The 26445-nt window shown below is 42.6% G+C and overlaps 1 protein-coding gene and 1 pseudogene across 2 annotated transcripts in view; one reads left to right on the top strand and one right to left on the bottom strand.

Moving 5' to 3' along the window:
- The window catches only part of ARID3B (AT-rich interaction domain 3B), a 47921-nt gene that overhangs the window by 21348 nt on the left and 128 nt on the right, over positions 1-26445 (bottom strand). For both annotated transcript variants that reach the window (XM_012735485.3, XM_012735487.3), the window contains exon 2: positions 23280-23908. In XM_012735485.3, the coding sequence (XP_012590939.2) occupies positions 23280-23831 (552 nt within the window). In that variant the 5' untranslated portion in view covers positions 23832-23908. The remainder of the gene's footprint in view (positions 1-23279; positions 23909-26445) is intronic.
- Positions 10787-11467, top strand: LOC105854869 (phosphatidylinositol N-acetylglucosaminyltransferase subunit P pseudogene; annotated as a pseudogene).

Raw genomic sequence — 26445 nt, 5'->3', positions numbered from 1 at the left:
TGTGAGTGGGGGGAAAGGGCCAAAGGAGAGTTGTAGTCTCTCAGCCAAGCCTTGCCATTAGAAGTTCTAAGCCTAGTGGTAAGAAGTCCTTAGTAACCCCTGAGGGCCACTATAGCCTGAGATCGCCCCCAAGGTACAGACTCTGTGCCACTAGGGCAATAGTTTATTTTCAATAGAGAAATTACAAAAGCCTAACCCTAATTTAAGGTTAGGTTAAACCAACACCATTCAACTGAGTAAGAGGAAATGGCACACAGGACTTTGTTTATATTCCTTAAGCTGGCTTCCTACCTTTAGTCAGTCAGGCAACTCTTATTCCTCAAACCAGGCATCTTCCGTGGGAAGCCTTCCCTTCACTCGCAGCTGCACTAAGTACTCTAGAAGCAATCTCTGCCCATTTCTAGCTTAGAATTTAACATATTACTTTGGAAGTATCTATCACCCACTAAATATGGTAAGCTCCTTAACAGCAAAGGTGTCTTTGTCCCCAACAGAGCCGATAGCCTGGCACACCAATTAAGCACCTCTTCAAAAAATAAACACACACATATACCCAAAAGCCTACATGCTCTTGGGGAGTATGAAATCTCATGGTATTCATCCACAACCCACTGGTCAGTGGAGGACCCAGTGTATGGGACCAGACACACTGAGCCTGTAACTCTCATTTCTCCCCCAGGACCACAGGCACGTGCACACAAGGGCACGCACATGTGACCCAGCTGGCTGAGGGGTGTGTGTGCGTGGTGGGGAAAGGGCATTTGGGGCAAGGAGGCAGAGGTTTCTTGGCACAAAATTCGTTGGACTGCATGGATATCTCATTCTTTTTTTTTTTTTTTTTTTTTTTAGACAGAGTCTCACTCTGTTGCCTGGTCTAGAGTGTCGTGGTGTCAGCCTAGCTCACAGCAACCTCAAACTTCTGGGCTCAAGCAATCCTTCTGCCTCAGCCTCCCAAGTAGCTGGGACTATAGGCATGCACCACTATGCCCAGCTAATTTTTTCTATATATATTTTTAGTTGTCCGGCTAATCTCTGTTTATTTTTTCAGTAGAGATGGAGTCTCACTCTTGCTCAGGCTGGTCTCAAACTAGTAACCTTGAGCAATTCTCCCACCTCAGACTCCCAGAGTGGCAGAATTATAGGCGTAAGCCACCACGCCCGGCCGGATATCTCATTCTAAAACCATGCCTATAAGATGAAAGCCTAGTTGAATTCCTTTCTCTCCCACACTTCTCCTGTAGTAAAGCAGGAGGCATTATTTGGGTGTGTGTGTATATATATATATATATATAATTTTATTATTATTATTTATTTTTTTGAGATAGAGTCTCACTCTGTTGCCTGGGCTAGAGTGCCATGGTGTCAGCCTAGCTCACAGCAACCTCAAATTCCTGGGCTCAAGGGATCCTTCTGCCTCAGCGTCCCAAGTAGCTGGGACTACAGGCATGCACCACCATGCCCGACTAATTTTTTCTATATATTTTTAGTTGGCCAATTAATTTCTTTCTATTTTTAGTAGAGACGGGGTCTTGTTCTTGCTCAGGTTGGTTTGCACTCCTGACCTTGAGTGATCCTCCTGCCTCGGCTCCCCAGAGTGCCAGGGTTACAGGTGTGAGACATCGTGCATAGATATTTTGGGCCCATACTTTGCTTATTCTATTCAAAGTGGGCTCTGACATACAGATCCACTCTCTGATAGCAGAAATTCAGCACTTACTGAGGTTAAGTATATCAACAAGAAGTGACACCCTATCAGCTGAAATGAAACAGCCTATACTAAGTCCTTTCCCTGCTTATCTGGTCAAACACATGTAGTAAGGAAGTGCTCAGTCAATGCTATCCGACTGTGTGCACCATCATCTCCCGAGGCAGACAATGTTAGAAATCTTCCTATGGTACCTTCAGCTCAGGGAAGCCAGTAACCAAGCAGGAAGAACGTTGCTTTTGTTTGTTTGTTTGTTTTAAGAAAAAAAAGCTAAAACTCATCCCACATTGTAATTACAGTCACCAGAAATCTGGTGTCATCTGGTGGCAACTAGCACAATGAATAATCAAGATGAATTATGCCTGTCAGGTCAGCAAAACCAGACAGAGTTACATTCCCCCTTTCAAAGGATTCAGTAGGTTGCCCTAATGCTCAGTGATTTTGTTTGAGCCAGTAATTCCTGCTGGAAAGTCAATTATCCCGGGAGCCCCTATCGGCTGACAGACATTTAATAGGGGATCGCTGCCGCTTCTGTTATGTCAGCTGTTTACTGCAGCAGCTCGATGGCCAGAGCTCTGAAGCTGATCTCTTGTTCACAGGAGGATTCTTTCTCTGCCAGTCACCAAGAGAGATGAAAACACCCTTTTTTTGCTAATTACAGTAACTTCCAGACACTCTGAATGCTCAAACTATTTAACACTCAGTTGGGTAGAGAGGACAGAATCCACAACCCAGAATCTCAGACAGGGCTGTCCGCAGCAGCAGCAGAAGAGGAGTGTGAAAACAAGCATGCCAGTGTGACCACTATGTGACTATGTGTGAAAATAAACACCCCAGTGCGAGAGCTCAGCTCCAGGAACAGAGCAGAAAGTCTTAGCAGGCTGGGGGCTGGGGTCTTTAGCTCCTCCAGCTCCGCCCAAACTGCATGGGAATTCAGCAGCAGGATGGTGACACCTTGCACTAGCCACAGCCCACTCACTGTGACTCACTTGGCTTGAAATGCTTTCAGCTCAGTGACCACAGAAGACAGGGAGACAGATAGGAACTGTCAGTTACTCTCTTGAAAGAAACGTGGGAAAAATAGTTGCCCAGAGTGGGGGTGCCTTTTGTCCAATTCCAAGGCAAAATCGTCCACTTAAAATATTCAGCTGGGGCTGATGGAGAATGTCCGATATGCTTTGATTTCTTTGTCTTGAGGCTGTTAAACTTTGACCCCGCCTCCCAGGATTTTCTGGCTGCGGTGACAGTAATTCCTGAGCCCTGCCTGCCCTTCCTAGACCAGCTGAGGCACCTTCTCCATGAGCCTCCTGCCTCTGCACAGCCCACAGAGTCAGCGCCTTTCTGCTCTGGGCTGTCACCTCACATTCTGGCTACTTGTGCCCCTATGTCCCCAGTCTGTAGGAATCCTGTCTGGGTATCCCCAGCCCCCAGTACAAGAAAGTGCTGACACATCTACCGAAAAGAAAGGGATAGGCTCCCCTGTGGGCCCCCCAACCCCACAACTCATCTTCTCCTCCTTTCACTGGGAGGGTGACAGGCCTAAGCAGTTATTTTCTTGGTTCTTAACTCTGACCAACTACTATAAAACATGACTCACGCAATTCAAGTTTATGTGCAGGAGATTTCTTGGCCTATAAACAGTGTGTGAGTGTGACTACTAGAGAGTTCTGAGCCCAGAAATAATTTTTTCTCGGATGCTACCTGTGGTTAACTGAGACTGTATTGCTAGAAGAAAGCAGGGAGTGGCAAAGGCAGATGGATGTGGGGGAAACACACCCCAAAAGAGACAGCTTAACATTTTAGGGATCAAGATAGGTCAATAAGGAAAGCATTTCAGTTGAAGGGCAAAGACTGCATGAAGTCGGACCTGCCAGCAGCAGGCTTTGGGGAGCAGGCTTTGCTGCCCGTTGGTGCAGGCAGCAGTAATAAATAGCCCTGAAATGCGTGTGGGGAGTCAACAGTAGCTGCAGTGGTCACTTATTGCCATTTACAGCCTTCTCAGCCTCCTCTACTTGAGAATTCTTTTAACATCTTTGATCTCACCAGGAGCTCACAGGAAACTGACCATTTGTTCCCAAATACCCACCCAAGACTAGCTTGGGCTACTATACTCACATTCACCTTATTTTCCCCAGGAAAACTACACAGTGTTTTGCCTTTAAATCTCTCAAAAAATGGAAGTGAAAGAAGGTTGGGGAGAGGAGAAAGGGGAGCAGGAAGCTAGTGTCTGCGCCTTCTGCCACATAAGGCCCGCACCCGGAGCCTTACAGGCGTTTTCTCACCTCTTTCTATGATGGAGAGGTGGTTATTTTGGAGTTGGGAAAACAGCAGCTCAGAGAACTCAAGTACTTTGCCCAGGTCTCAGAGCTTCTACGTGGCAGCGTCGGGATTTAAACTAAGGCCTGTGTGGTTCTCTTTGTTACACCATAATGCCCCATGGGATGAAAGGACAGTAGAAAGTGTTCTGAGTGGGGAGATGAGGAAGGAAGAGAGGGAGAAAAAAAAGTGAGAATAAAGTTCTCTGTTCACAAAATGCTAGAATGCACAGGCCATGGCACTGGGCAGCTCCATCCATGGGAGGCCCTTTTATTCCCTGTTTTATCTCACTAGTTTCATCTAGGTACTTCAGCCAAATGAAAACCACACTTACCCAGGGGAGTTATCTCGGGTTCTCAGGGTACTGAAATAAGAATTGCTAACTTCTTCTCCCTCCCTCCAAAACAGATCATCCATGGCAGGATGAGCCCCATCTTCCCCCAGAAGACAGGGGATCAGGAAAGAGAGAGAGAAAGGGTTACCTCTGACTGGACCAGAAGAATACGGCAGCTAGCACTGCCACATGCACACATGTACGCACAAAAAATAATGAATCAAGGTCTAACCTCACTGCTACTCAAAATTAAAGTAGTGCTTCCCTGATGTCTCAACCTTGAAACCCATCTCAATAAGACAGGGAAACAAAAAGATTGACAACCTTTGAAATACTAAAAGGTTGCCTTGTGGAAGAGTAATCAGGCTTTTTTTTTTCTTGTCTCTAAAGCCCCAGAGGGCAATATTATAGTGATTGGGCAGAAGTTACCAGAAGGAGGATTTCAGGTCTACACACGAAGGATTTTTTTTTAAAACAGCTAGAACTGCCCAGGAATGAAGTGAGCCTTCCCAGGAGGTGGCAGCTTTCTGACTCTGGATGACCATCTGTCTGGGATGTCATGGTATGGAATCCAACATGAGACAGGGTTGGGCAACACAGCCTCTAGGAGCCCTTTCTGTCCTGAGAAATGAACATCCAATGACAAATCCATTCAACACAGATTCCCTACGAATCCACCCCAGGTACAGCATTGTGCAAGCTTCTGAGGAGAATGCCAAAAAACTAAAAAAAAAAACAAACAAACAACAACAACAAAAAAGTGGTTCCCACCACTGGGAGTTTTACCACAGAGCTGGAAAAACAATCTGAACACACACATAGCATTTAGTAGTGCAAAGCAACAAGTGCTTAAACACACAGTAACCAGCAGGTGGAAGAAAAGGCTGGGAGCTGGCTTTGAAGAGTGAGTCGAGGGAAGACTTTCAGTTTAGATGAGCATGGAGTGGGGGGTAAACAAGGCATGTTTTGGCAGGGAGCATGGAGAGACAGCAAATGTGAATAGTTAAGATGGAAGCAGGCTGTGAAGATGCACTGAATACCAGGAGGAAATTTAAACTCTGAACGGTGAATGGTGGCGAAGCAGTGGATATTTTCTCAACAGAAAAAACTAATGATTAAATCAATGTTTTATGTTGCTTTGATGACCCATTTGTGTTGGAAGAATATCATATACACATATAAATGTACATAGACACCTAATCAGATGGGATTATAGGGGATTTCCAGTTTTCAATTTTTTTCCATCATATTCATTCATACAAACATTTGACCATGTAGGATATACTAGATAAAAGCCAATTGTGTTTATATAATTTTTATTTTAAAAATTGTTACTATTTTCTAGATTACCTTTTGAATCATTTGTCAAGAACTATCACTTGCCACCGCCACCCCCCCCAGCCCAAGAAAGATTTGAATTGCACTGAAATTATAGAATAAGTTACCACAGGACTGACACTTTCTTAATATTTAGTTTTTCAGGCAAGAGAGTAGTATGACTCTTCATTTAATCAAATATATTCTTTTTTTTTAGACAGTCTCACTCTGCTGTCTGGGCTAGAGTGCCATAGCGTCAGCCTAGCTCACAGCAACCTCCAACTCCTGGGCTCAAGCAATCCTCCTGCCTAAGCCTCCTGAGTAGCTGGGACTACACACATGCCCCACCATGCCCGGCTAATTTTTTTTTCTATGTATTTTTAATTGTCCAGCTACTTTCTTTCTATTTTTAGTAGAGATAGGGTCTCACTCTTGCTCAGGCTGGTCTGGAACTCCTGAGCTCAAACAATCTGCCTGCCTCAGCCTCCCAGAGTGCTACGATTACCAGGTGAGCCACCACACCCGGCCCCATTTAATCAAATATATTCCTAATACCCCTCAGTAATGATTTATAATGCCAATATATTACTCTGGCAAACAGTATTGAAGATCTAAGAGGGAAAGCCAGCACTGTGTTGGGCGGCTCCATGAGACTCCGCTGGGAGGGAAGGGAGCAATGGAGCTAGGGAGAAAGACTGTTTTAAGATGCAGCCAAGTCAGAGAAGTGGATCTGGACTGAGGGAATGAAAGAGAAAGAGAAGGATTAATTTGAATTCTTATAGTGAGAAAGGTATGTTCTGATGCAAACAGAAGCTAGGCAGCCAATCAAGCAGGAAGCCTTTAAGCACTAATGAAAACAGACCACTGTCTGGGGGTGGGGTGACAAAACCAATCCCACAGCCCTAGAGAAAGCCAAGTGAGGGCAGCTGGCAGAGGCAGAAGCAGAAAGCTTATTGCTAACCTTCCTGTGAGGAAAAAGGGGAGATTTAACAAACACAAGAAGGCTACCTTGGGCCTTTCTTTTTACTAGAATTTGAAAAAGAAAAAAAAAGCCCCCAAAAAACAAACAAACCAACTCCACCAGACCACGCCTCTAAGATCTCAGGAGCCAGCACTGCATTCCTTAGAGCAGTACCTCCCCAGAGACAGGAGCGCCTGACTTTAAAAGCAATTAAGAATCTAGGCTATTTTAGGATTACTCCTTGACCACCTGGAATATCTTATTAAAGCACAGCTCAGATGTCCAAAGCAATTTTAGTTCCTATTCTTCATTCTTCCCCAAGGCAAGAGTTAACCCTTTTCTTAGGGTTTAAAGTACAGGGGCTAAACTACGAAGTTTTTGCTGGGGTTTCCAATATTCTGGAACCTCTAAGAAACTGTCCTGTACTTAAATCACCATTATGCATTCTGCCACCTTTTATAAAGATTCTTGAGAGTTCTCTGAAGACACCGAAAAGTAATGTGTTTCCATCCTGTCTACTCTCTAATCTAATAGATTATGAACCCCAAGGTCAAGGAGCTAGGCAAATTTTTAGGACCTGAATCTGAAAGTAGTCATTAGCAAAATCACTAGACTTCTAAGGGGCTGATGCCAAGCTCACAGATACTAATTAACTGTTTCAAAATACAAAATTTAACTTAAGTATTTAGGCTGAATATGGCTGCTGTTGGTTGTTTTTTTTTTCTTTTCTTTTTTTAATAAGCAACATATAAACTACCTTATCTTTGGCCAGGTCCATGGCTCTTGTAAGTATTATAAGTACCACCTTTGTACCACATTTGTCAGTGCTCTATACTGCTGGCCTGGTTAATAATGTTGTAATGTTAAAAGGCCAATTCCCAGATCTGGGTATGAAGAAAAAAGCAGTCTTTGCCCTCCCACCAGTTCTAACTGACTCCAGAAGATAATGAAACATGCACAAGGGGGTAATGGGCAGGATTACAGGAGAATCCTAAAAGCAAAGGAGAGCCCCAGGAAGTAAAACAGATACTGTTATAAGCAACATAGTTGGACTACAAAACCCGGCTGATAAGATCAGGATTACTGCTTTTAACTAAATCACTCAGGCCTTAGAAGCACTGGAGTTATAATTATCAGATGCACACCTTCCGCTTTCAGGTAACTTTAGCAGGAAACAGAAAGAGCCTGCCTACCCCTTACTAGCAAGGGAGATCAATTCAAACTCGGTGGACTGGAAAGAGTTAAGGGACACTTTCTGATTAAGCAGTGGAAAGAGGGCAGGTGTGGGAGCAACAGAGGCCAGCAGTCCTACCTTTCCACTGGGCACAGAATCACTCCATGCAATGATCAAGGCTGCCCAGAAATAGGGTGTTCCTACAAAAGGAGGGAAAAAACTAAAATGCAACGCTCGTGATGAGGACACCCTGATACCAAGGCATGAAATGGTCCAGCCAATTCAAATCTGAGAGCCACAAAGGAAAGTCCCAGTCTCTTTTCTCTGCAGAATCTGAGCTGGCAGTGCTCTGGCTTACTCCCACACTGGAGCCTGAACTCCCACCTGAACTTCCATAATGCTTGCTGACATCCACTTACACCACAGAGCTCCTCTCAGATCTGCACGAAGTCAGAGCTGGAGAGCCTAGTAGGAAAACCACATCAGACCTTCAATGTGACAGAAAGGAAAACAGACCTAAGAGGTTAGGAAACTTGCCCACAGTCAATGCCTCACAAAAGTTTCATAAAACTACTTCTTTTTGTTAAATCAAACCACATGTGTTAAATGTATAGGAAGAACACATTTTTAAAAAAAAAAAAATGCTATCATAAACCTAGCTAAAAACTTTAAAAAATGCTATCATCAATCTTTATAAAGCTAAAAAAAAAAAAAAAATCCCTCCTTTATTTTCAAGTTTGGGATGCCACAGAGCTAATTTTCTCAGGCAGAACACAGTCTTAGCTGTGTTTAACAGTCAGCCCCATTCACAGATTTTCAGGGCTTCTCCCAAACAAACACCCCTATCCTAGGGGTGGTACTATGGCATACATGTTCCTACTCTGATGACACCTGTCCCTGTGCTAACTGCCACCCCTACCAGACTGTGAGTCTCTCTCACACGGAGACAGTGACTGACTCCTCTGTGAGGTTGTGCACCCAGCACAGGGCCCGGCAGATGGTAAGGGCTCGAATAAACATGGGTACCCGAACAAGCCAACAGGAATAAATTTAGGAGAATCGACACAAGCTAAGTGATGAATTTGGGGGGAAAATAAGAAAATGCTTATAAGAAGGTGGGCTTCAAGTTCTAAATTACAACCCCAGAAAAGCGATCTAAAAGGCAATAAGCCATTTCCTAAAGATAGCAGTTTAATTTTAAGATCCAAGAGAGAAACTAAAAGTGTGCATCAAAAAAAGAGACCCTTGGCCAGGCGCAGTGGCCCACGCCTGTAATCCTAGCACTCTGGGAGGCTGAGGCGGGAAGATTGCTCAAGGTCAGGGTCAGCCTGAGCAAGAGCGAGACCCCGTCTCTACTAAAAATAGAAAGTAGTCATTTGAACAACTAAATATATGTATATAAAATTTAAAAAAATAAAATAAAATTTTTTTAAATATATAAAAAAATTTTATGTATATATATAAAAAAATTAGCCGGGCATGGTGGCGCATGCCTGTAGTCCCAGCTACAGGGGGAGGCTGAGGCAGAAGGATTGCTTGAGCCCAAGACTTTGAGGTTGCTGTGAGCTAGGCTGACACCACGGCACTCTAGCCTGGGCAGCAGAGTGAGACTCTGTCTCAAAAAAAAAAAAAAGACCCATAATTCACATGTAAAATTAGCAAAGTTTCAAAAATGATAATATTCAATTCAGTGGTAAGAAGGGTTGGTACAGTGGGATCTCCCATATTCTTATACTGGAAATACAGAATGGCATGACCTTTCTACAAAGTCACTTGACTTAAAAATGCCCATTACAATATAAACAACAGCAGGAACTAATAATAATTGAGTACAGATGCTCCTTGACTTATGATAGAATTATATCCCAATAAACCTATAAGTTAAAAACATCATTCAAGTAAAAAATGCATTGAATACACCTAATCTACTGAACATCATATCTTAGCCTACTTTAAACATGTTCAGAAAATCATTGAACACAGAGGCTATTTTATAAGAAGTACTGAATATCTCATGTAACTTACTGAATACTATACCAAAAGTGAAAAACAAAATTGTCATATAGGTACTTGAAGTATGGTATCTAATGAATGCGTATGGCTTTCTCATCATCATAAAGTCAAAAAATCTTAAGTCAAACCATCATAAGATACGGACCTGTACTTATGTGCCAGGCACTATTCCAGTATTTTATGTGTTTTAAACATTTAATGATCTGTAAACAGTACAATGCTCTGAGGTGGATACTCTTATTATCCTCACTTTTCAGATGAGAAAACCAAGGAACAAGGAAGTTAGTGACTTGATTACAAAACCAAGTGGTGGAGGTGAGAACCAATTGCAGCAGGCAGTACAGTTCTAAGTCCCTGCTTCTAACTGCCTCACCTCTCCTAATCTTGTAATTCTGTTGTATGAATCTATCCTAAGGAAATAACTAGAAATACAGTACAATTTTATTTATAAGAGCAAAAAATTAGAAACAGCCTAAATGACACTAAGCAAATGGGCAACACATGAAGGCACTATCTCTGTGACAGAATGCTATGCAACCATTAAAAACAGCATTGCCCTGTAATTCTTGTACTATATAGGAGGCCAAAGCAGTAGGATCACTTGAGCTCAAGACTGAAAGACCAGCCTAAGGAAGAGCGAGACCCCATCTCTACTAAAAATAGAAAAATTAGGCGGGTGTGGTGCTGCACATGCACCTGTAGTCCCAGCTACTCAGGAGGCTGAGGCAAGACGATCATTTGAGCCCAGGAGTTTGAGGTTGCTGTGAGCTACAAGGACACGACTCTACTCTAGCCGGGGCAACAAAGAGAGACCTTGTCTTTAATAATAATAATAAAAATATATATTTGTGAATAGAAAAAGTTCCAAAAAGGCATAGACCAAACTGTTAACAAGTACCCCTGGCCCGGCGCGGTGGCTCACACCTGTAATCCTAGCACTCTGGGAGGCTGAGGCGGGCGGATTACTCAAGGTCAGGAGTTCCAAACCAGTCTGAGCAAGACCGAGATGCCATCTCTACTATAAATAGAAAGAAATTAGGCTTTCCGCCTCACGAGGGTCGTGGAGCGCCTGCGCCCGGGTGAGGACCACCATGGTGCCTGGCCTTTCACTCAATTTTTTTCTATTTTCCCTACGGCTGCCTGCTCGGCGCTTGCGCAGAGAACTCAGCACTGAGTGTCTAAAGCCACAGGGGAAAATGGTGGAAAATTCATCGTCGCCATTGCCAGAAAGAGCGATTTATGGCTTTGCTCTGTTCTTAAGCTCCCAGTTTGGCTTCATACTTTATCTCATGTGGGCTTTTATTCCTGAATCTTGGCTAAACTACTTAGGCTTAACCTATTGGCCTCAAAAATACCGGGCAGTGGCATTACCTATCTCCTTATAACTATAGTCACTGGTTATGTGCTTTTGTTTGGAATCAACATGAGTACCTCTCCACTCAACTCCATTCATACAATCACAGACAGTTATGCTCAAAATCAACAGCAGAAGAAATACCAAGAAGAGGCCATTCCAGCATTAAGAGATATTCCTATTAGTGAAGTAAATCAAATGTTCTTTCTTGCAACCAAAGAACTTCAACTAAGAGCTAAATTGTATGTAGACATGCTAACACCAAGCATTTATATATAAATGTTTAACATAATTTTGACCATAATTATTTTGATCATCTCTCTTACTAATACCTAGTATCAAGATGTAAAAAAAATAAGTATGTTGGTCTTCTATTAGATTAAGTTCAATTAATATTGGAAATGTTCTAAAGTATTAGTTATGAATGGGCAGAATAAATAAAATACTACAATACCATAAAAAAAGAAATTAATTGGCCAACTAAAAACATACATATATATATATATATACATATATAAAATTAGCTGGGCCCCAGCTACTCAGGAGGCTGAGGCAGGAGGATCACTTGAGCCCAGGAGTTTGGGGTTGCTGTGAGCTAGGCTGACGCCACGGCACTCTAGCCCAGGCAACAAAGTGAGACTCTGTCTCAAAAAAAAACCAAGTACCACCGAAGAGTCAGGATGACTTTTACCTTATACATTGCTATATTTCTAAAATTATTTGAGTTATTATTACTTCTGTAATATATTTTTAAAGCTTAAATATTTTTAAATAATGCCTTAAAATAAAGTTTAATGATAAACACTGCTCGTGGTCTGTTAGATGATAAAAGTTGGGCATAAAATTGTATGTAAAATGTTAAAATATACCTATAATAGGCATTGTTTTTCTTTTTTCAACCTGCTATAATAGGCGTTTTTCTCCAAAACACAAAAGAAATAAAATAAATGTTTGCAATCACATCTAAGTTATGCGGTTGTGGTGATTTTATTTTCTCCTTCATAAATTTTTATATTTTTCATGTTTTCTAAAATGAACCTGAATTACTTTTACAATCAGAAAAAAAAACAACACCTTACTTTTAGAGGAATGAAACCACTGAGAAAAGATTATTTCCATCTAGTGACTTTGAATAGAAGCCAATGGTCATTCACTACTCTGAAAATCCTAGAGTCTTTAAGCATTATGCTAAGTCTACTCTGCCTGTGCTCTACAAATGGAACAATAAAGCCTGGGTGACAGCATGGCTTACCAAATATTTTAAGCCCACTGTTGAGACCTACTAGATAAAAAGATCCTTTTCAAAATATTACTGTTCACTGAGGATGCACTTGGTCACCCAAGAGCTCTGATGGAAATGTACAAGGAGATTAACATGCCTGCTAATACAACATCCTTCCTGCAGCCCATGTATCAAGGAGTAATTTTAACTTTCAAGGTTTATTATTTAAGAAATACATTTTATAAGGCTATAGCTGCCACAGATAGAGATTCCTCTGATGAATCTGGGCAAAGTAGATTAAAAACCTTCTGGAAAGGATTCACCATTATAGATGTCATTAAGAACATTTCATAATTCATGGGAGGAGGTCAAAATATCAACATTTGGAATAAGCTGATTTTAACCCTCATGGATGACTTTTAGGGGTTCAAGACTTCAATGGAGGAAGTAACTGCAGATGTGGTGAAAGTAGCAAGAAAATCAGAATTAGAAGTGGAGCCTGAAGATTTGACTGAACTGCTGCAATCTCATGATAAAATTTGAATGGATGAAGAGTTGCTTCAAACAGATGAGCAAAGAAAGTGGTTTCCTGAGATGGACTCTATTGGTGAAAATGCTGTGAACATTGTTGAAATGAACACAAAGCATTTAGAATATGACATAAACTTATCTGATAAAGCAGGAGCAGGGTTTGAGAAGACTGACTACAATTTTGAAAGAAGTTCTGCAGTAGGTAAAATGCTGTCAAACAGCATCGCATGCTACAGAAAAATCTTCCATGAAGGAAGAGTCAATCAATGCAACAAACTTCACTGTCGTCTTATTTTAAGAAATTACCACAGTCACCCCAAGCTTCAGCAGCCATTATCCTGATCAGTCAGCAGTCATCAACATCAAGGCAAAACCCTTCACCAGCAAAAAGATTATGACTCGCTGAAGACTCAGATGATTGTTAAATATAACTTTTATATGTACTGGGAAACCAAAAAGTTCATGTGACTCGCTTTATTGCAATATTTTCTTTATTACGGTGGTCTGGAACCAAATCTGCATTATCACTGGGATATGTCTATAGTATAAAAGACAAAAAATATAAATTACAATCTAAAAATAACCAATAGCCAGGCACAGTGGCTCACACCTGTAATCCTAGCACTTTAGGAGGCAGGAAGGTTGCTTAAGGCCAGGAGTTCAAGACCAGCCTGGGCAACATAGTGAGACCTCATCTCCTCAAAAAATAAAAAATTTGAGGCCAGGCGCAGTGGCTCACGCCTGTAATCCTAGCACTCTGGGAGGCCGAGGCGGGCGGATTGCTCAAGGTCAGGAGTTCGAAACCAGCCTGAGCAAGAGCGAGACCTCGTCTCTATTATAAACAGAAAGAAATTAATTGGCCAACTAATATATATAGAAAAAATTAGCCGGGCATGGTGGCACATGCCTGTAGTCCCAGCTACTCGGGAGGCTGAGGCAACAGGATTGCTCGAGCCCAGGAGTTTGAGGTTACTGTGAGCTAGGCTGATGCCATGGCACTCACTCTAGCCTGGGTAACAAAGTGAGACTCTGCCTCAAAAAAATAAATAAATAAATAAAAATAAAAAATAAAAAAATAAAAAATAAAAAAATTTGGCCAGGCATGGTGGCATGTGCCTATAGTCCCAGCTACTTGGGAGGCTAAGGTGCGAGGATCATTTGAGCCCAGGAGTTCAAGACCAGAATGGGCAACATAAGGAGACCCTATCTCTCAAAAAAAAATAGCTAGGTGTGGTGGCGTGCACCCGTCCCAGTAGTTCTATCTACTCAGGAGGCTAAGCTAGGAGACTTGCTTGAGCCCAAGAGTTGGAGGCTGCAGTGAGCTATGACTGTGCCACAGTGCACTCCAGAACGGGCAACAGAGCAAGACCCTGTCTCACTAAAACAAAACAAAAACAACAACAACAACAAAATACAGCCCAAAATCCAAAACACTAACAATACCAAATGCTAGTGAGAATGTGAAGCAATAGGAACTCTCATTCACGCTGATGGGTATAGCCACTTTGAAAGACAGTTCGGCAGTTTCTTAGAAATCTGAAAATACCCTTACCAAAGAATCCAGCAATCTCACTACTTGGTATTTACCCAAATGAACTGAAACTTATGTCTGCACAAAAACCGGCATGTGGACAGATACAGCAGCTTTATCCATAATTGCCAAAACTTGGAAGCAGCCGAGATGTCTTTCAGTAGGTGAATGGATAAATAAACTGTGGTACATCAAGACAATGGCATATTATTCAGCACTAGAAAGAAATGAGCTCTCAAGCCATGGAAAGACCCAGAGTAATGTTAAATGCATATTACCAAGTGAAAGAAGCCAATCTGAAAAGGCTACATACTGAATGATTCTGGAAAAGGCAAAACCATGAAGACAATAAAAGGATCAGTGGCTGCCAGGGGTTAGTGGGGAGCAGAAGGATAAATAGGGGAAGCACAGATGATTTTTAGGGCAGTGAAACTGCTCTGTATGATACTAGAATGGTGAGTACAAGTCATAATACATTTGTCAAAATCCATAGCGTATACAACACCAAGAATGAACCTGAAAGTAAACTGTGGACTTTGAGTAACAATGATATGTCAATGTAGGTTCAGAGACTCCAACAAAGGTACCTCTCTGGTGCAGGACTGTGATTATACGGGAGGCTGTATGTGGCAGGAAGGAGGAGGAATATGAGAAATCTCTGTACTTTCTGCTCAATTTTGCTGTGACCCTAAAACTGCTCTAAGAAAAAAAGGTACAGAGTAAATTAAAAGACAGCAGAAGAAAAATATTTATTGAGTGCCTATTACGTGCCATCGCTGTGTTGGGTACTGGGGTACAATGATAACCAAAAGAGACATGGTTCCTGTCCTCTGAGAGTTTACCATCTAGTATAGAAATCAGATATCAAACAACCACTCACACAAATGTAAAAGTATAATGTTCAACGCAGCATGTAACAGGAGAACCTGATCTATACTTAAAAGAGTGAAAACAGTGCCTCTGAGTAAGTGATGGTTAAAGGTAAGAACTAAAGGCTGCATCAGAGTTAGAATGGACAAGAATGTTCTAGGCACAAAATGAGCATATGCAAAGGCCAGGGTGCTTGGAGCACAGTGATAGGTCAGGAGACTGTCAAAGATAAGGCTGGAGAAGTGGACAGGGGTCAGATCGTGTAGATTTTGAATTTTATAATTATAGAAACTGACATTATACTCAGAGGGAATTAAAGGAGTGACATAATCTGACGTGTTTTTTAGAAGATCTCACTCTAGCAGCTATGTAGAATGCGGATTAGAGCAGGCACTAATACCTGTTGAGAGCTACAGCAATAGGTGGGTAGCTTGGACTAGCAGGTGATAGTGGAAAAAGAGAGAAGGGTAAAGATTCTAGGTATTTAGCTGGGAGAACTGCTAAGACTTGGTGAAGGCCTGGACATGAGTGACAGAGCAGGAGGTATGAGAAAGACAGTCAATTCTAAGGTTTCTGCTATGAATGTGTCAGTGGGTAGAAACACTACTTACTGAGAAGGAAAGTAAAGGAGGAAATAACTGTGGGGGAGTAGGCTGGAAATTGAGACTTCAGTTTCATATGTATTAAACTTCAGAGATCAGTAAAACATCTAAATGGAAATGCTAAGCAGGTAGCTCAGGATACAGGTATTGAATTCAGATAGAAATGAAGGCTCAGTGGGGGTCTGGGTGGGCGAGGAGGTGAGGGGGCCTCTGGTGAGGAGGTGGGAGGTCAGGGGGCTTGGCTGGGGTGAGGGAGCCTGGGGAGATACAGATGGTATGAGGTGAGGGGGCTGGGGTGAAGGGATGGAAAAAAATAAAAAGAAAACAAAAAGAAATGTGGGCTCAAACAAGATATGGAGTCACTGGCTTGTACATGGCAATTAAAGCCATAAGAATGAAAAAAACTGCCCAGGGAGAGCATGCAGAAAAGACTCCCTAGGAGTAAGCCCTGGGGAACCTGGCATTCTAGAGGCCAGACAGAAGAGAAAGAGTTAAAGGAAATTAGCAGAATGAAGGGTTACAGAAAGGAAAAGAGCATGTTTCAAGGAGGGAGTGGTTCACTGTATTCAATAATGCTGAGAAAACAAATAAGGTCGCGGGAGGTCTCAGCAAGAGGAACTTCAGTGAGGAGCAAGGGACAGAGATCAGGCTGGCTATGTTGAGGAGTGAGTAGGAGGTGGCAAAGTGGAGGTAAGGAGTACAAACAACTCCTTTAACCCTTTGCACTCGGATGTCGATATGGTTAGCATCGGTAACAGCTCACACCATGAAAAATTATACAGATTAAAATTACTCTTTGAATGTATCAATAATTTGAAATATAAAAAAATCCAAATAAATAAGTTTGTATGAAAAGAAACTCCAGTATTTATTATTCTGGAGTATTTAAAAATTAAATCCTGAGTAGAATAAAGGAATCGAGAAAAAGCAAGCAAGTGCAAAGAGTTAAGGAGCTTTGTTGTAGGGAGAGGGGAGACAGGAATAGAGAAAAAGCTGGCAATAATGTGTAGTCAAGAAAAATTTTAAAGTGCTCTCTCATTTCCCTGTTAATAAGCGAATGAGATAGATTTTAGGATTAAAGAAGGTTTCAGGGTTTTTCCTTAAGTTTAGGAGACAGAAGATGTGTGAATGTGAAGAAGGCTTCAGAAGAGAATGAGTCCAAAAGTCAGGAAATGGAGGGGTTCACTGATGGAACAAGTCCCTAAAAATGTAGGAGGGGATGGGATTTGGGACATATGTGGAGGGATTAGTATTTGGTAAAAAGGATAAAGACCCAAGTTAATTCAGTGATCATGTATTTATAAGGACTTAATATCAATAAAGATTACTTCTACCAGCCGGGCTTGGTGGCTCACGCCTGTAATCCTAGCACTCTGGGAGGCTGAGGTGGGCAGATTGCTCAAGGTCAGGAGTTCAAAACCAGCCTGAGCAAGAGCAAGTCCCCATCTCTACTATAAACAGAAAGAAATTAATTGGACAACTAAAAACATATAGAAAAAATTAGCTGGGCATGGTGGCGCATGCCTGTAGTCCCAGCTACTTGGGAGACTGAGGCAGGAGGATCACTTGAGCCCAGGAGTTTGAGGTTGCTGTGAGCTAGGCTGACATCACGGCACTCTAGCCCGGGAAATAGAGTGAGACTCTGTCTCAAAAAAAAAAAAAAAAAATTACTTGTACCTAAAGAAAAAATATGTACATACCCCTATGTTAATATGGAAAGAAGCAGCTTCAAGAGTGCCATGGTAATCAGATAATCCTGAAAGGTTTCTGAGAACTTCAGAATACTAGAGTTTGGTCACAGCTCTAGAAAACCTAAAAAGGAGTTCTTTGTAGAGCTCATACCCATAAAAGTCATAAAGACTGAAAAATTATATAGTCTCAGCCTCCCAAAATGCTGGGATTATAGGCATGAGCTACCGCCTGGTAAACATTTTATTAAGATCTTTCAAACTCATATTTTTCATCTTTGTAATATCTTTAAAATAGGTTCCTGAGGGTGATGGGAGAGGATTATTATCCTCTGGAATAGATGGATTCATGGGTTCAGAGAGGTAGGTTAGGACATTTGTCCAAATGACTATAGCAAACAAGTGGTGGAGCTAGGATCTAAAACCATATATTTTGGCTCTGAGTGAAAGCTGATTTACTATTTAAATCTGTTACTAAGTAACAAGTTTGCCAAATATTTATGCTTAACCTTTTGAGGTTAATGTCCAGAAGGGCAACCAAGCTGCTCTCACAAATCACCATAGACATTGTGGTGTGCTGGGCTGGAAGCAAAAGATCTCAAGTTCTAGGCCCCAATCCTGTTCAAAGTGACAGTCTCTTCACCTAGATGGCTACCAAAAAAAGACATGAATTCAACAAGGACACTGAAATTAGAAATGACAGGTGGGTGAGTTGCCTATAAATCTCAACTACTTGGGAGGCTAAGACAACAAAATCGCTTGAGCCCAGGAGTTCGAGGCTGCAGTGAGTTATGATGGCACCACTGCACTCCAGCCTGGGTGACACAGACTCTGTCTATTTTAGAGACTCTGTCTTTAAAATAAAAATTAAAAGTAAAATTAAAAAAAAAAACAAAAAACCAAGGCATGCAAAATAGCCCTACATAGAAAGTAGGGAAAGTCTACAAGCATTTTCTTTCTCAAACAATATTTTGCACAAATTTTACAAAAAGCCTCAACTGTTCCATAGTCACGCTGTATGTACCAAGAAAAGGAGGCCTAGCCCAAGGACCACTCTTTACTTAGAGGGACAGATTCTGGAGACCACTCAGTCACAGCATTAGGAGAAATTGGCAGTAGCCTCTTTGTCTGCTAATTGGCCAGCAGGAAGTCATCTCATAGTATGATGAGATTGATTTTGTACATGATTATAAGAATGAGCAAGAAAACAAAACAAAATTCCCTCTTCTCAAATCACATTCCCTTTGTCTCCCAGTGTCTATCTAATATGACTGATTCCTTTTTTTTTGAGACAGAATCTCACTCTGTTGCCCAGGCTAGAGTGCCATGGGCACTCTAGCAGCCTAGCTCACAGCAACCTCAAATTCCTAGGCTCAACCGATCCTCCTGCCTCACCCTCCCAAGTAGCTGGGACTACAGGCATGAGCCACCATGCCCAGCTAATTTTTTTTTTTTTTTTTTGAGACAGAGTCTCACTTTGTTGTCCAGGCTAGAGTGAGTGCTGTGGTGTCAGCCTAGCTCACAGCAACCTCAAACTCCTGGGCTCAAGCGATCCAACTGCCTCAGCCTCCCAAGTAGCTGGGACTACAGGCCTGCACCACCATGCCCGGCTAATTTTTTACATATATGTATCAGTTGGCCAATTAATTTCTTTCTATTTATAGTAGAGACGGGGTCTTGCTCTTGCTCAGGCTGGTTTTGAACTCCTGACCTTGAGCGATCCGCCCACCTCGGCCTCCCAGAGAGCTAGGATTACAGGCGTGAGCCACCGCACCCGGCCTATTTTTTATATATATATTTTTTAGTTGTCCAATTGCTTTTCTATTTTTAGTAGAGACGGGGTCTCGCTCTTGCTCAGGCTGGTTTCGAACTCCTGACCTTGAGCGATCCTCCTGCCTCAGCCTCACAGAGTGCTAGGATTACAGGTGTGAGCTACCGCACCTGGCCAATATGGCTGATTCTTAACATTAGCCATGGAGCGTCCTGTGCTTCCGTACCATAGAGGTGGTAAATCAACAAATTCAGAGAGAACTCACACAGTTGCCACCAGCTGAGGGTGTCCCAAGCAGCTCTGAGGTGTGTGGAATTGGCAATAATAGCCCGTCCTCGTTAACATATACTATCAGCAAGCTTTAAGAAGTGTTACAAATTCTTTAATTGCAAGTTTTCTGAAATTAAACTTTTCTATCTTAGAAGGCAATCCTGAAACAAAACCTTGTAAAACATGCTAGAAGGGGAGGATGTAAGGAGGGAGGCCAACGTTTATTGAGCAATGACTCCCAGTGCTTTGCACTGAGCTGGCTGCGACCCAAACATGAGGCTTATCTTAAGCCCCATGTTTTGATCACAGCCACATGCAGTAACCAAACTGACTGCCAAAGTATGCAGAAAACCAGACACATACACTCCAGCCCACACATGTCTATCAAACCATCGTTCATCTTTCTATTCTATGGAAAGGGTCTCTGTCCTTCTGGAAACCTAGCTCTGCTAATGGGCTCTAATGGGCTCCAAAGAGACAAAACTTGTACTACCTGGGCCTCCCTCCACCAGGAGGACAAAAGGCCACCTCTAAGAGACCAGCAACACCCCCTAGTTGGCTGTTTGATCTCCTTTAAGAGAAGGGACACTTGGTTTTTTGTTGTCTTGTTTTACAATTATTTACTATGCCCATCAGAATCTGATGGATTTTAAAATGCTTGCTCAATGGTGTTATCCATTTTCCAGCCACACCTCGTGTCAGAAAATACTATACCCATCCAGGATTTGAGAAGCAAATATTTTCTTAGAGTCTACTCAGAGAGAATCCATAAAACAATTTTGATTTTTATGTGTTCTAAGAAAGGGATTTCAGAAACAAAGAATAACCTATGGGGTCCTTAAGCTTTTCCAGTTTTGTTTTTCAGTTGGCAGATGGCTTCCCCTGACCCTCCCAAAAAACTTGCAAGATACTTTTGAGTATTCCTGTTAATTTGCCAAGCTTTGCTAAGCTGTAGACAAAATTAGCTTTTTACTTTGATTTGTCAATGTTTGAAACAAAACCCTGTTTTAAAATACCTGCACCATAGCATAGATTGGGTGGTTGAGTTTAGGCAGACTCAGGACAGAATCAAATTATTGCAACCCAAGTTCCAATCCCCCTAAAGGTTCCCACACTGCCACTGCTAGACCGTGAGCTCCTTGAGGGAGAAACATGCCTTCTTTCATGGAGCACAGGCCTGGCACAAAGCAGCCTCTGTAAAAGTTTGTAAAAGAATGAGATGGACACTGTATCACATGAACAATAAGATCTGTGTCAACTGTATAAGGTCTTTGTAATTGTTGCTAGAGCAAGGGTACTCAATTTCTGCTCTCTGGAAGTTAATTACATAAACAAACCAAAGACTTTGAATAATTTTTTAAAAAGATAGTCTCATAGCTTTTCTAGTAGGTTTGTATAGGTTCTCCCCAATATTTTTTATTCCTCCTTCCAAAGTACAACTAAAAAAAATTTTTTTAAGTCCCCAAGCATACTATTAATATTTTACTCCTTTAAAGGCAGGATTTAGACAAAGAGAGCACAGACCAAACTGATTTCAAAAAATTAAATTCAAAAGAGGAAAAAGAGGTGCACATCTAAGGTTTTAAGTCATTGTTAACCAATGCCCCCAACCCAGTTCTTGATCTCCAAATCCAGACGGAAGGAAAATTTAGGGCGAGGGATTAGGCCTCAGCTACTCTGCATTTGAAAAACTTTTTGGCAGGTGCTCTGCCAGGCAGTCTATAATTAGTGGGTATGCCTCAGAAACTTAAAATGAACTCAAAGGGTCTCAAACACCAACGGCCAGCCCTCTGAACACAGAGCTGTGTAGTCATAGGGCTGCAGGTATCTAAAACTTGGCATTGGATGTCCTGCCGCCATACGTACATGTGCATGCACACGCATGTTCCAAAGAGTCTCTTTTTTCAAAGCTCTAATGGCTTGCTTGACCTCAACACCTGCTACACTTCCTGAAGACAGACAGGCTCTGGAGCTCCACTTGTTCCTCGCATGCGGCTGCACTTTCTAGGAACGACCAACCGCACACATGTAGAGTCTGGCCAGCTGCCAAGGCGGGGGCAGCCCAGCCGCCTCGGGCCTGAACTTTCCCAGCACTGTCAGGGCAGGATCCTGCTACAAGCTGACTCAGCGGCCAGCATGGAACTCTGCCAACCACACAGCAGTGCGGGGGCTGCCGGCAACTCAGATGTTTTGCTAAACCAAAGTAATCAGTGGGAGGCGGGTCTGGGCTGGCGGCCAGGGTGCTACTATCGTGGAAGTTGGGATTCTCTGTCTGCAGTTTTAGCTCTGCCACCATCTCCCTGGGTGATGTGAGGGAAAACCTCTGTGCATCTCAGTATCTTTCCTGCTTCAGAGGCATTGTTTGCATAAAAGAGCTCCTGGGGCACTACTATCTACACCACATGCCTGGCACTGAACAGACTTTCATGTGTGCTAGCTCAGTTAATCAATCCTCACGACATTCTTGGGAGGCACCTTCATTCTTTTTATTTCACAGATTAGAAGACACAGGCACAGCAATTCTACCAAAAGATCAGAAAGGCAATACATGGAAGAGATGAGATTTGACCCTCGCTTCTCACTTTAGAGTCTACTGCAAACACCACTATTGTAAAACTCAGATTTATGACACAGGGCTCCTTGATCCAAGATGTTTGATTTTTCAGGTTCCAAAAGACTTTTCGTATATGACTTCTCAGTTGCCCTGTGAAAACCCACAGCTCTTCACAAATGATTTCTAACTTGCACACTGGCCATATTAAGAGCATGTGCTTACACACAGTACCCAGGCACCACCAGGCTTTACCATGAACTCCCTGCCTAAGCACCAACAAGTCACTTAACCTGGAACAATTTCTCATTATTCCACTTTTTGGGTAAAGAAAAACTGCTCATAGGTAACAAAGAGGAATTAGAAGTCAAAGGATTGGCTGAGAACACAGATTCCCTAGGCTGTCCCCTCTGAGACAATTAAGATTCTGCAATTTGTATTTTCTTTTTAAGCTCCCTAGCTGACTCAGATGCTCAGCCAAGTCTGGAAGTCACCAGCTTCCCTTGACTAAAAAGGGAATTTTCAGGCCTACTCTTTCTTCCCTGTTTCAAAGGGGATGAGGTAAGGGTGAAATGAAATCAAGTCTATAAAGCTGTTAGAAAATATACACAATGCAAGCACTTCTTGTCATTTATGTTTAGCTGCAAAATAACAAGCTGTCCTTAAAGAACATGATCCTGGGTTAGCCTGGAGCTAAGAAACTGTCTTAGGCAAGATTGTTCTTTTACATTACTGTTAGAAAAACAGTAATTAGTCACATATCTCTTTAGTAGATATTCCTCATAACACTGTTGCAACCTCATCCTTCCCTTAAAAAAAGAGATTATACTGACAGTCTTTCACATCAAACTTAGAACAAACTATATTAAGAGTAACTTGTGCATTTCATTGCTTTAATCAAGAAAATAAATGTTAAGTGAAAAAATAATTCAAAGTCTATTTATGTGTAGGCTGATGGCCACCGAAGTGGGTGAGAAGGCACAGACTGGCACAGTCCCTGCCTGCCTCATACCCATCTCTAGCCTGCCTTTAGGAAGAACAAATGGCCTCCCATACCAGTAAGACTGACCTGCTTGAGCTGCTCATCCAGATTCCAGCTCGGCTGCCCTGGTGTGGAGACCGAAGGTGGGGCCTTGGAGGCATCTTTGGTATGGTCTTCTTTAGCTTGTTGTCCATGCAGTGGGAGCCCTGGTGCTGGCAGTAGATTGGACACGGGTGCCGCTTGGGGTTCTTGGCGAGGTGCTTTCTGCCCGTGAAAATATTTGGAAGCAGCCTGGGTTTCTTTCTCAGTCACCTCTGCAACTTCATTATCCCCCTCCTCATCTTCCATACCTCCTTCCTCTTCCTCAGGCTCTGAGTTCACATTGCCCCGTTCAAAAACTCGGGCCACTACTGTGGCTGGTGTAACTCTGGCTAAGGGACCCAGCGCAGGGCTACCAGAAGGCCTCCCAGGTGCAGGAGAAAGGAGAGTCGGCTGTGTGACCAGCTTGTGGGCATACAAGAATGGGGCTTCTCTCGTCTGCTGTCCCTGCTTCTCTCTGGCATCCATCTGCAGAGGAGCCGGGTGTGGCTGCTTCTGTTGCTGCTGCTGCTGCTGCTGGGACTGCTGTAGTGGCTCCATTACTGCGTCAGGCTTCACCCACAGATTGGCATGGCTCTGAACCTGGGCACAGCCCACCAGGCACACTGGGTGTAAACCTTGAGTTAGATTAACAGAAACCACAAAGAAGGAGGGGGCAAAAAACAACTATGTAAAACAGGCATAAAAAGGCTTTCTTTTCTCCAGTAAAGGGCATGAGTTCTGAATACTAAATATATACTCCTGAGCTATACCTAAGTTTTAAGATGAGTGAGTGTAGTGGTTTGGGGGCTGGGTAAGGAAAGTTGTAAAGAAGAACAGATCTAAGAGGGGGAAAAGAGGAAGAATCTCAGTAGTGGTAGACTACTGAGGATTTTAAAAGAAGTAAATCCAAACAATATCTAGTCTGTTAACATCTGTGTTCTGATCTCTCTTCCTTTTTTTTTTCTCCCCTCCCCCTGATCTCTCTTCCTTTACATTACCAAACATTAATCTGTTTATTACTGAAAAGTCAACTTTGTTTGCACTGTATATTAATTGTAACTATGAAAACTACAATAATAAACAGAAAGTGCTTGCCTCCAAAAGAAAGAATATTGCTTATGTTCCCAGGCCAATCAGAGAAAATATCACCTCCAAGCTCAACACAGAGCTAACAGGCAGACAGAATGACTATTCTCAGAAAAAGCAAGATCAAGCAAACTGCTCTTGGGTTTAAACTTTTTCAAATTTCTCAGATCAAACTGCCGGCCTGCTTGTCGAGTAGACTGAGCCATACTAACTGGACATTATAGCCTCAAAAAGAATTCAATTTCAACAAGAAAGAAAGAAACATGCAAGCAGGCAAGAGTCTCAAATTGCAATCGTCATTCAAAAACAAACGGGGGAATTCCTCTGGAGATTTTTAAAGTTAATTAATTTGAAACAGATATCAATATTGCCTAAACAAGTTAATGCTTCTTCTTTTTTATAAACAGCCAAGTAAATCTCTTCACATCCCCTTTCTTTCTGATTCACTTCCATGATAGTCTATGACAAATACAAAAAGAAAAGCCTTTCAGGCCAAAAGCATTCTGGGACAGGTTTATCTGCATTCTTACCAATCAGTCTCCAAATACACACCCCTTTCACACCCTCTCCTCCAGCCCCCCCCTCCTCTTCAGGCCTCCACCCCCAACAAACCTCACTTGAGTTATGTTTCCTCAGCAAGTCTCCATAACAGAATGGGTTACTATGCAAGGGCAAATTTTAGGCGAACAGGACTTGCAACATGGTGTACAATTTTGTCATCGCATGAAAGAAGAAGCTGCATTGCACAGGTTGGGACTTGATATTTGCATTGTTCCAGTGTTTTAGGATTGGGCCCAAAGACAAAAAAAAAGTGTCTTTAACATCTTCAAAAATTCATGGGAAAGTAATCACATCCCTAGCAATAAAAACCACTCGGATTTATACATTTTTTATAGGTTAGAGTTAAAAAGGCACAATTTTTAAAACTAAGCAAATTAGTAGAGATTAAAAAAAATTATCCTTTTCTGTTTATCTTACAGCACTGCTTATGCCTTTTGTATTCTGTGAAAAATTCAAATTCCAATTTGCCTCTTACTGCCTTTACTTCCTCTCTTGGCACTTTAGAAAGTGTGAGTTATGCCTGCAGCAATACTTTCATTCTGCTCTAGCTCTTCTTATAGTGTAAAACAGCATGAAAAGATTTACAGCCACATTAAATCCAGTTGGCAAAAGTGTTCATTTAAAATAAAAAACAATTTGGATCAGAGAGGATTAAATAAAAGAATAAAGCAAATAATTCGGTAGTCATTTTAAATGTCCTTATAATCATTACAATCAATCACAATGAGAATAATTTATATACTATTGGAATAATATATACATTATAATGGTAATTTTCAACCGAGTCCTGCCAGTCACTGAACAACTGCTTCTTCTAGTCTTGTAGCACCATCTTCTCGGCATGCTGTCCCCAGCAGAGGGGGGAGGTGTCCCATAGCCTCTTTAATAAGACTGAGATGACTCAGTTCCACAACTCAATAGGCACACCCTCCCTCAAAGAGCCCACCTTCCCCCAATCCCTAAGCAGCCACTGATCCAAACAATACCACCTCTTTACATTTGGAGAACTTACGTCTCAAATCTAAACCACTTCATCCCTTCGCACAGCCCCCTCCCCCATTTCCCAAAAGATCCCATACTACCAAGCAACGGACTGCCTTGAACCCGGCCCAGCTGACCATGCACCCCACCTTTTCTGCCGGATTCCTCTGGCCTCGTGCCCCTTCCAGCCCCATACCCTACCTCCCTGGCAACTCTAGCACCCCCCATTCTTTATACACTCCTCCCACGCCAGCCCGATCACTTTTACCTCCAGCAAGCCCTCCCGGCCAATCCGCTGCTCTTCTCCGATAGCCCCAACCACACCTATCCTCGCGCTCTCAGCTCCAGGGCCCCTCGCCCTCCCATCTCTTTATCTCCAATCACCCTAAAGGGCACGGGGCGCCTCGGGCCCCTCCGGCGCTCTTACTTTTCCCTCGCGGCCCACGCGCTGCGGCGGCCCGCGCCTTCCAGCCCCTACACACCTGCCTCCGTCCACCCCGCGTCCCCTCCACCTGCCACAGCCCCGCTCCCGCTCCCGCCGAGG

The sequence above is a fragment of the Microcebus murinus genome, chromosome 6, assembly GCF_040939455.1.
Source record: "Microcebus murinus isolate Inina chromosome 6, M.murinus_Inina_mat1.0, whole genome shotgun sequence".
In the NCBI taxonomy this organism is placed as follows: domain Eukaryota; kingdom Metazoa; phylum Chordata; class Mammalia; order Primates; family Cheirogaleidae; genus Microcebus; species Microcebus murinus.
The sequence above is the reverse complement of the archived record's forward strand: the minus strand, read 5'-3'. Positions and strand labels throughout refer to the sequence as shown.